Source organism: Chelon labrosus (assembly GCF_963514085.1).
Source record: "Chelon labrosus genome assembly, chromosome: 14".
Taxonomy (NCBI): domain Eukaryota; kingdom Metazoa; phylum Chordata; class Actinopteri; order Mugiliformes; family Mugilidae; genus Chelon; species Chelon labrosus.
In genome coordinates this window covers 18,836,263-18,846,985 of record NC_140347.1, presented here as the reverse complement: position 1 = coordinate 18,846,985, position 10,723 = coordinate 18,836,263, and the positions used below count along the sequence as shown (strand labels likewise).

The following is a 10,723-nucleotide window of genomic DNA, read 5'->3' as shown; positions in this document are numbered from 1 at the left end:
GGAGCAACGGTCCAACCGACCAATGGGAGAGCAGATGTTCCTGTCGAAGGGGTCTCCTCCTCGCTTCTCAGTAGAGAGCAGGGGCGTGTCTCCTGTCTCCGGAGACGCATTCAAGCGCTGTCGAAAACATGTCGATTGGTACCCGAACAGCTGATAAATCCAACGATGATTACACAAATGTGGATGTTTATCATGACTAAGATTGATCCGTTTGGCACAGGTGAATGAAAATATAAACTATTAACCCATGATATTATAAATAAACCTATATATTTTGGTATTAGTGATATAAATGTATACTTTAATTAAAAACTATTGTTTTTCGGTATATTTTGGATGTTTATTTCTAAAAGGATAAGGATGACTTATAACGTATTCATGAGATTCATGAGCCATAACTATACCTATTACATATACGGTATATTATATAATTTCGTGATCCAGTTAGGTATTATTTCTGAACACTTGAACGTTTCACATCCAGTGTCAAGAGTTTACATGGAGCACTTGAAGGCAACAATACGGTGCTGAAGGGCCACAGTCTGGAGACAGGGGTGTCCCACTTGGCAGCTCGGCCTCAGAGCTGCAGTGCTGGGAATTCAGGAGAAGTAAATAATAAGAGTGGATATCCAAGGGTGCTGATTAGCACCAGAAAGGTCACACCCACTAATAAACACTTAACTGCCACTACATTAGGTACACCAGTGAAAACAAATGCATTCTAATGTAACAGTCCTGCAATAAATCTTAGCCTTTTGAAAGTTTTGGTATTCAGCATGATGGATGATCTAAATATTAACTTGGATGTAACAATAAGGGACTTTCCAAGCTATTTAATTAAGAAATTATTTTTCTTTACCACAAATTTACAAACTGCAATCACTATTTGGACCTTTCCATAATCAGTAATAACAATTTATGCCGTGACTTTATTTATAAAAAGGCTGACAGGTGCACTGTGCATTTACTTGGTTATTTTGAAATCTGAGCAAAACTAAAAATTAGAAAATTGTACTTATGGTTTAGCCAATAAAAGCATTTTAGACCCAACCTTCCATCTGACAATTAAAACATTGACAAAGCATTTTTTTGTGTAGAACTCTTTAACATATTGACATTTTGAAGCCAAGAGTTTGGAATTTAGTCGTCACCATTTTGTTTTTTAGAGCCGGAGGTGATCGTATTTGGATGGGAGTGGAGGAGCTGGGGAAGAGCGAGGGGTTGATCTGACTGAAAACCTGAGGATGGTTTTATCAGTCACGCCATAACAGACATGTCAATCAATTCATACCTCTTTTTGAGATCCTCATTAATGATTTCGACTTCTAGATGAACACACTGAAGTCTGTTGTTTTTTTTTTTTCCCCACTGGGCATCTTTTGCACCGTAACTTTAAAACAGGACAGACATGACATACAGTGACATTAGGGATGTAACAACAAACCCTTCCCAGTCGAGAAACTGTCACCCTCAAGAGTGTGTTCTCCACAATCACACTAACAACTGATGACTGAAAATGCTGCTGACTGTTAGCGTGATAACTTGTTGTCAGCAAACTCTGCAGAGCCTCAGCAGAGACTGACAAAGGAAACTGACATCAAACAACAACAAATATAGACGCTTAAATTAAATTAGTTAAGTTAGACCCTTCATTGACAGGACAGGTAGATAACACGGAGCCTTCAGGCCAAATCACAAGAAACAGTCCTTTTTTTTTATTCACGGTTCATTTCTTACATTGTTCAAGTACAAAGTTAAAATGCCTTTTTAATTAGTTCATATTCATACAAGAGTAAAATAATAATAGTGCCTTTTCATTACTACGACAAACTTAAATACAGTCATTGTAAAGACAAACTTGATTTATACTCCTAACAATATATTTTTCTTATTTTCAGATAAAATTTTAGCACCTTTTGAAACACCACCGGGTTCCTCCTTTTCCTTAAAAGCTCATCTTTCATTTAGTCCATGAGATGAGTGTCTGCATGCGCCACAGCATTTGTTATTTGTAGGTGTTGTGCATGTATCTGAGTGTCAGTAACAGTGTTCTGTGTGTTTTTTTTTTTGTTTGAATGTGTATCAGTGTTTAAAACAGCGCATCACTCAGCCTAAAAGCTGTCGATAGGCGAACAGAAACATCATCACCGTGTCACCCATCTGTTAAAAAGATCGTTTCTTTTCCTCATGTCTTTTGTCCCGCTGCACTCTCAAGGCAGATACGTGTTGAAATAACACAGCTGGAAAATGGAAAAAAAATAAAAATAAAATAGCTTTGGATTTTGGTTGAAACACTCTCCTTAAATGCCAACGAAGCATTTTAAAACAGTGCTGCTTTGATTCTCTGTGTAATAACAAATATATATTTTCATTCAATCAGTATATTCTCTTTCAGATTTCTTTCTTCTTGTATGTTTTTCATTTAATATGTATGAATAAAAAACTCTTAATATTTCTCTCTGCTCAATGGACTGTATAGAAAAGATGGACGTAAACACAGTGGTTTTTGTTTGTTTTGTTTTTTGGAGCCAGAAGTGACCGTATTAGGATGAGAAAGAGGAACTGGGGAGGAGCAAGGGGTTCACACCTCTCTTTGAATATCTAATTAATGTTGGACTCACTGTATTTTTCCAAAGCACCACCAGCACACTGATCAGAATTAGGGAGTTTAGCTAATGACATCTTATTAATGACTCGTTGAAACCTTTTAGTGACCTTTCAGGAGAAAAGTTGATTTTTCTAATGTAATTCTATTTGAATAAGAAATTTTTAATGTGCCACCACCTAGTGACCATCAGTGGTATTGCACTTTAAAACACTACGTCCATCTTTTGTTTACAGTCTATCCTCTGTACTCAAGGTACCATGGCACATGTATGCTAATCTATTCTATATACAGTCGTCGATGCTAGTGTTAGCATGCTAACATTGCTCACAGTGACTAAGGTCCTGTTCAGACTTGGTATTAACATGCGCCCTGAGCAATGTAATCACAACTGGTCAGATTTAGGTAAATGTGTCCACATTCGTCTCTAGCTACCACTTGCGATCCAATCACAGTTTTGCTCTATGTAAATAAGCAATAACATGATTCGGGGCGCAGTAGAATATTGCTGTCTCAAGACAATGGATCGCTACCTACAGCTGTTTCAGAACCACGAACCGCACGGTTTGTTGTGTGCATACGTCCTGACATGTGGACATGATACAAATTTTGGAACACTCAAGACAAAACTCGGCTAGAGGACGTCAGTTGAGTAGATGGTCCATCAGTGTGGCCGGGACACATTGTGTGTTCACACAGTGGCCCACTTCAAATGTGGTCTGAGTGACCGGATGTCAAATGTGTCTGGGTTGTGACTGGATCCCTCAGGACACACGTTAGCATCGTGGTTGAACAGGGCCTTTGTTAATATGTTAATATATGTTACCATGCTTCCCATTTTACTGTGGCACATGCTAACATTTGCTAATTAGCACGAAACACAAAGCAAATTTCTAACAAAAGTGGTCCGTGGATCGGGTCATTAGGATCCGTCCTCTGAGGACAAGGAATATCTAGACCAAATTTCATGGCGGTCCAGTAGTTGTTAAGATATTTCTGCAGACTGACATTATAGTCTTTTAAAAAAAATCATGAAATACGAAATACATGTTTTCTTTCTTATCTTAATCGCTCATTTCTGACCCAGACTAGAAACCACCAATAGAAGCCTTGTGTTTCTCTTTAACCTACAGCCACAGCACAGCGTGTTATTTCAACTCATCTCTGGCATGAGAACATCGTGCAGCTCTTCGCTTTAACAATTTCTTCTGGCATTCTCGGGTACAATAGAACAAGTCACTATACTAACTGTAATATATGCTTTCTCTAGCCTCTCTCTCTCCCCTCTCTAGGCTGAGACTGAACTGAACTGAGCACCAACCTGGAACAGTACACACACACACAATAACAGATTATTATTGTAATTATTATTACCATTATTATTATTATTATCATCACTCCCTAAACTAACATGGAATTGGAGATTACACTGACTGACTGACATGCAGCACCTGGGGAATGGAGAAAGAGGGTGGTTGTTGGAAGGGGTTCAGGGTGGGGTCATGGGTAGGTGTTGGGAGCACCAAGCGACGCGGGGTGATGATGTCACACCCAGCAGCGCCATGGGAAGCCTGATGGCGACAGGCGGCCGGCAAAGAACACAGTGTGTATGCATGTAGGCGTGTGTGCTGACGATGTGTTTTCGTAGCGGAGGTGTGAGGAGAAAGCGTGAAAGACGGCCAACGTGTTTCCAGCGTGTGTTTGTGTGTTTGACCTGCAAGAGCACTGTAAAAAAGAGCAGAGTTCAAAAAGCACCTGAAGGTTGGTTGTATAAACGGAGAGTAAACATGATGGAAAAAAACCTGAACCTGCTGGTCGACTGTTGGTTTGAGAGACGTGTTTTTGTGAGTGTGAATGTTGTCTGAGTGTAGACTGCACGTGTCCAGTGCTCAGCTGGTATCTGAGGAAGGTCAGAGGATCGGAAGGCTTCCTGGAAAAGACGGTTGTCCGAGGACCAAAAGCACCAGACTGAAATGTTTTCCCCCAAAAGACAGCCCTGTCTAAATAAAACGTTTCTCATAGTGTCTGCTGTGGGTCGCACGCTGCCTTCAAATGGAAACCGTGTGCTTGTGGTTTGGCGTTCAAGTCGTAGGATGTGAGGCTAACCACTGAGGGCAACACTTCAGCAAGCTAACGACATGGTTAAAGGATGAGGAGTATCATTTCCTCAGACAAAGTCAAAACGCAGTACGACTAAATTACAATTTACCATTCACTTCCAACACGTCACAAATTTCCACTTACAAGGTTGTAATTACCACAAGAGGGCGCCGTCCATATGAAGTGAACACGACCATTAGAAGGCAGCAATAGACTTGATAGAAACATAACCGCCACGCGTGATGAGGAGACATATTCTTTTCATGCTTATTTCTAGTCATAGGCATAGAGCTAATTCCACCTACAACAGGAAGGTGTTTGTTGTTTATTCAGGGCTATCCGTGTCAGTCGTAGGAAGTACAAAAACCAGCATTGTGTCTAAAGAGTAAAGATCCGCCTCTGGTGTGAGTGGACGTCGCTGCAGACCAGTAATTGGAGGGCATTTTGGATCCCTATGATGCAAGGTGGGAGCATGAATGCTAGAGGGTCGGTGGACCAGTTACTTTTACGTTTTTATCGACATAAAAATAATAATAATAATAATAATAGGGCAACACTGGAGCTGAGGCACAAGAGACGATGCATCGTAAGAGGAAGGTACTAAATGGTATCAAATGCTGCTGTGAGGAGATGTTTTAGTTTGATGTTTCTCGGGGGGGGGGGCGGCGCTGCTCTGTGGGCTGAAGTAATCTTCCAGGATGAGACTAATCTCACAGTTCTGAGATGAAGATTGAGAAGTTTTTCAGTCTGTAAGTGTCAGCTGATAACTCATTTTTCTACCCACTAGAGGGCGATCTAGTCATGGAGGTCTGGATTTTGTTTCTATACATTTAACCCTGTTATTTTAGCCGTATTTTACATTACTAAAGTTCATTTTGTGTCCAGATTTTGCCCATTTTTATATTTATGTACATTATATTTATTTCTGTATGTCCTGTTGTGTGGTAGCCTGGCGTAGTCAGACTCAGTTCCTATCAGAATCTGAGTCTGTTAACAGTCTATTGGGATTTAATTACCTACTGTGAGCTATTGGATAGTCCGACTACCAATCAGAGCGACAAATCATGTCAAAAATGCCTTAATAGCTGTTGACTGTTCCTTTAAAGTTATCTCTGACTGACTGACTGACTGACTGACTGTCTCCTCAGGCCTTTTCAGCCACACCATTCTCAAGAGTGCCTGATTGGGGTAATTAACACTTGCACTGGCAATGCAAGGCCAGTGGGGGTGCAGAGGGGTGTAACAGCTGTCAATATGACTACGCCACAGTTACTCTTCTGGCCGTCACCTCTGAAAGCCTGTCTCAAATTATCTGATTTGCCCGGCAGATCTTTGCCAGAGCATAATCAGTTACAGTCCAACCTTCTGCCACGAAAAAAAAAAAAAAGGCGGGTATATTGGTGTGGTCATTTCAGCCGGACGGGGTCATCATCAGGTGAGTATGGACCCACTCTGCCTTAAACTCAATTTGCAGCACCAGAGCAACTCCTCCTTCGAGAAACATGAACACGTTACAATCTGATTCAGTTCTAGTCGTGCTAAAAAATAATAATAAAAAAGCTTCTCATCCAATCAATCTGAGCACAACTAATGTAGTATTATCTGCCATTATCGTGCCCAAAAAACAGATCTTCGTGGCCACCTCCTCGTATTCGTCAGGTTAGGGACTCAAAACTGCAGCGGACTAAAACAACCAGAGACCTTTCAGTCTCCAAGAGAGCACCAAAAACTGTAAAAGTGTTGTAGTAGCACTACACTTGTAGCGGCACCATTTTGTCACTGCCTGACCAGCACCATGAGCATTAACTGGTGTGTATTTTTATATATATATATATATATATATGTGTGTGTGTGTGTTTAGATATATTTGTGTTCATTGCACTGTAATACACCAGCAGCACTAACAAACACACATGAGTACGTTTACGGTTCATAGGGTTTCATTGGTGTGTTGAAGTATTCAGAGAGATGTTAAAAACATAAAAGTCTGGGCATCTTTGTTAGTTTAGCCCCCACACCACCCCCCCACACCTGCTGGAGGTTTGAGCTCCAGCTCACACGCCACAGTAAAGCCAGAAGACATCAGTTTCAAGGTCGGACAGGAAGTTTTGTGTATGAAGATCTACAGTACAGAGACCCTGCACCAGCATGTGTGTAAATCGGCAAGGTAGCACCAGGGGTCTGCATGGGATCTAGGGAAGCAGTCCTTTACAGTGTTTATGTGTGTATGTCTGGTCATCTGTGTCATTCGGTGTCAGCCAACCTTCATGTACTAGCTGTATATTGTGTGTAGTCATCAGTGTGCGTCTGTCACACTGTTTATATATATATGTGTGTGTGTGTTTGTGTGTGTGTGTGTGTGTGAGAGAGAGAGTTGCTGTGTGTGTGTGTGTGTGTGTGTGTGTGTGTGTGTGTGTGACTAGTAGCAGGCGAAGAACTCCTTGAGCGGGGCGAAGAGGTGCCTGATGACGGGGACGCTCCAGGAACGTCCCAGGAGCCTTTGCCTGGCCAGACGGCTCATGTTGGACACGTCGGTGTAGTGGACAGGGAAACCAAACACCCTGGAATAAAAACAACAACACACACGTAACATCAGACAGGAGCTGAGATAATACGTGTAAAGAAAAAACTAAACTTTTAGACGCTCAATCCGACCGATTCTGAGCGCAACTATTTCAGTATTAATTTATAATTTAATCAAAAGCGCATTTAATTAAGTTGATCCTGGCATCTAAAAACTTGGATTTGCTGCTTTTCCCTGTCCTCTATCACTGTGAACAGAAATATGTGACGGTTTTGATTTGTAATCTGAATACTGTCACATTTAGGGGAGTAAAAGATTATTGGATTAGTCCAGAAAACAATACATTAATTGATAGCTGCTGTTTTTGTTGATTTAACTATAAGTTATTGACTTTTTAAATAGACTCAGGCACACAATTAGCAACTCATCTATAATTTCTCATCATTTTACTTTTTTAGGCACCGAGCAGATTGGTCAGACATTTTCCAGCGTCGATTTATTGGTTGGCGTCTGTGGTCCTAGTTTTTTTGCGGTTTATCCTGCACTGTCGGCACTAGTCAGTTAATCGGAAGTGGAAACAAGTAGGCTAGTAATATCTCTCTCGACTGGCTGATCAGTTTAGAGAACCAACGCTCGAGAAGAGAAACGGTACGACCAAGTTTAAAGGTCACACGGAAGATTGCTCTTGTTTTTCATCTCATCTGAACATTTATTCCACAACCACGTGATCATCTGGAATAAATAAACTGAGGACCAACAAATCAGCAGGATTCAGGAGAGGTCAGCTCTGTATTGATGGTTTGTATCTCTTCCTGTTTTCCCTGTTGTTAGACAGACTACTGCCCCCTGCTGGTATGAAGAGTCATTGACTTCTGTATTTGTGGTGTGTTCAAGTGCATCTTTTTGGTCCAGACACAGCGTTTGTTGCCAGTAGTTCTTTGTGTCTAGGCCTTTAGTGCATGACTTTTCTAAGACTTTAACCGTAGTCTGTATTGAACAGTGTTCTCTTGCAACAGGAAACACATTTTGGCTTTTTCTTAAATAAGCAAAACTAAAAAATATATATATCCTTGACACATTTATTTTAGCCTGATTTATTCACTTTTTGTATTTACACAGGAAACTTTTCTAATGTGTCTCTAAAAAAACAAGAATGGATCGTTTGGATGGACGCTTGGACTTGGACGATGACGTGTTTTAGTTACGTACAAATACAAAAGCAGTCTACACAAACAGATTGTTGACGTCCAGTAGCTCGCTGAAACTAGCATCGCTTACCTTTCCATCTCGGTACACCACAGGATGTCCTCCTTGTTGTCCATGAAGACGGGGAAATGCTCGTCTTTCCCCTGCTTCACAGAGTTGGAGCGTGTCGTTATCGTACGCAACTTCTCAAACTGGAATTAGCATCCAGAGCCAAACACACGCACAAACACAGACAGACACAAACAAACAAACAAACACATGCATCCTTCTTTTAATCCTACAGCTGTTCCCCTTCAGAGATACACAACAAAGTGACGGTTATCAAGAGATTATTTTCTAAAGGAACGCTAAAAAAAAAAGGCAACAATGGCAAGATAACGGGAACGATTTAGCAGGAAATGTATTTTACTGTACCCTCACTTGCCACTTCATTAGGTACACCAGTGTACCTGGTGTGTTTTGTTTAATGAGCATATATATAATTTACAGGGTTCCCACATCATTACAGAACGATGTAATGTCTACAAATACTTGCAGACTTGTGTCAAACCCACCGTCTTATGTTGCACGAGTAAGAAAGTTGGAAACCATATAAACATCCAGATACATTCACTCACACACAAAACCACGCACACGCATTTGGATACCTTGGCTGTGCGGCCGTGCTCGAGGCACTCTTGTAGATCCAGCCTGTCGTTGGCCATCGGCGCCAGAGGTCTGCAGAGAACAGAAGGTGGAGAAAGATAAACAAACCCCTGTGTCTGTATACATAAATCAGCAGGAAGTGAGGTATATATATGCGTGTGTGTTAATCACCTGGACATGCCTGGCAGGTTCCCCCAGAAATACCGAGCGCGGTGGGCGGCAGAGACCTCCTTGGCATCGATCATAACAGGGTTACACTGACAAAGACGAACAGCAGGGTTACTTCCTGTTTTGTGTAGCAGTGTGTGATCACGCTGAAGAGTTATCGGTGAGTTTTTACGTCTACAGTTTGTTTCTGTCTGGTGACCTAATGGTACAGTAATGTTACTGGGCGGGAATGTTGTGTTGCCGTAACCACCGTTGTGAACGATGCGCTTTAGTTTGTTTATTATGAAAAATCAATAAGAAATACTTTGAACAAATCCCACGGCTGACAAGAAGAAATGTGTAAGGGCGGAGTTTCCCCCTCTCAATATCCACTGTTGAAGTACTCCACTTGGTTTTGCATGCACTGCTCACTAATCCTTGTCTGTGTGTACAAATGTATGGGGAAAGTGTGGAGGTCAAATTTCCAAGTGTTAAAGCATAAGGACAATAAAGACTTTTCTTCTCTTCTAAGGTTTTATGTGGTCATTTCTCATTTGGAACCAGCTCTCAGTTTGAGTTCAGGAAGGACAAGAGCTACATTAACGGGAAATATGATTTTCACCTTCCTAAGTGCAATAAAGCCATCGTTAATACATCTGTTATTTCCCTACTGTAATAAGTCAAAATGTGAGTCCCTTCGTTGTACCTCTAAAAAGCGGGAGATGTCCCGTTTGTCGCTGACCCCCATGGCGACCACGTTCTCGAACAGCCAGAAGAACGGCCGCTCGTCGCCGGGTTTGGGTCGAGCCTCGTGCAGCAGACGATAGAACTCAAAGAACAAGCGGCCGGTTCCCTCTGCGGGAGGAAGGAGAAAGCTCAGCCTCTGTGTTTTTACTTCACATCAGAAGAATGTTTTGACTTAAAGCAGCTCCTCTCACCGTAAAGGCCTTTTCTTGCAGGGTTGACTATGGAGAGGTCGTTGCAGGGGCTTCCTCCGATCACCAGGTCAAATGGTCCCCAGTCCTCGATCTGACAGGGAAAAAAATACAAACAATTACATCTTTTCCATATCTAAGCTGAAAACAAACCTTTCCCAGAGATGCATCTCGTGTAAAAACAAGCAGACAGATGTCATTAAATTCTCGGAGGAACGATGATGATATTTCACTCACATGTTTGCGGGTCACGTTTCGTACATCTCCCACGTACATGATGCGTCCCTGGTGTCGGACCATGCCGACGGTGATGGAGTCTTCACACACTTCAGATGCGACGTACTTGTCGACCTGGATGCCCAAGTCTTTCAGCACCAGCAGGCCTGAACACAGCACATGCTCATCATAATTTATACATGTAACAGACTATTCATGATGTAAATAGTTCCCTTTACATAGTTTTGACGAGAAATGTGCACCATTTACGCCACACGCTGCATCAGCAAAGCCAACAGTGTCATGAATGACCCCACACATTCCTCACACACACACTCTTCTCCC

General features: G+C 41.7%; 1 protein-coding gene across 7 annotated transcripts in view; it reads right to left on the bottom strand.

Moving 5' to 3' along the window:
- Positions 1-1,082: 1,082 nt before the first annotated feature.
- Positions 1,083-10,723, bottom strand: part of dnmt3aa (DNA (cytosine-5-)-methyltransferase 3 alpha a) — a 56,889-nt gene continuing 47,248 nt past the window's right edge. For 6 of the 7 annotated variants that reach the window (XM_084560406.1, XM_084560407.1, XM_084560411.1 and 3 more), the window contains 7 exons: positions 10,400-10,545; positions 10,166-10,256; positions 9,934-10,082; positions 9,252-9,337; positions 9,083-9,152; positions 8,508-8,626; positions 1,083-7,266 (listed from right to left, as the gene is read on the bottom strand). In XM_084560406.1, coding sequence (XP_084416532.1) covers positions 7,125-7,266; positions 8,508-8,626; positions 9,083-9,152; positions 9,252-9,337; positions 9,934-10,082; positions 10,166-10,256; positions 10,400-10,545 — 803 coding nt within the window. In that variant the 3' untranslated portion in view covers positions 1,083-7,124. The remainder of the gene's footprint in view (positions 7,267-8,507; positions 8,627-9,082; positions 9,153-9,251; positions 9,338-9,933; positions 10,083-10,165; positions 10,257-10,399; positions 10,546-10,723) is intronic. The other variant, XM_084560409.1, reaches the window with a different exon arrangement.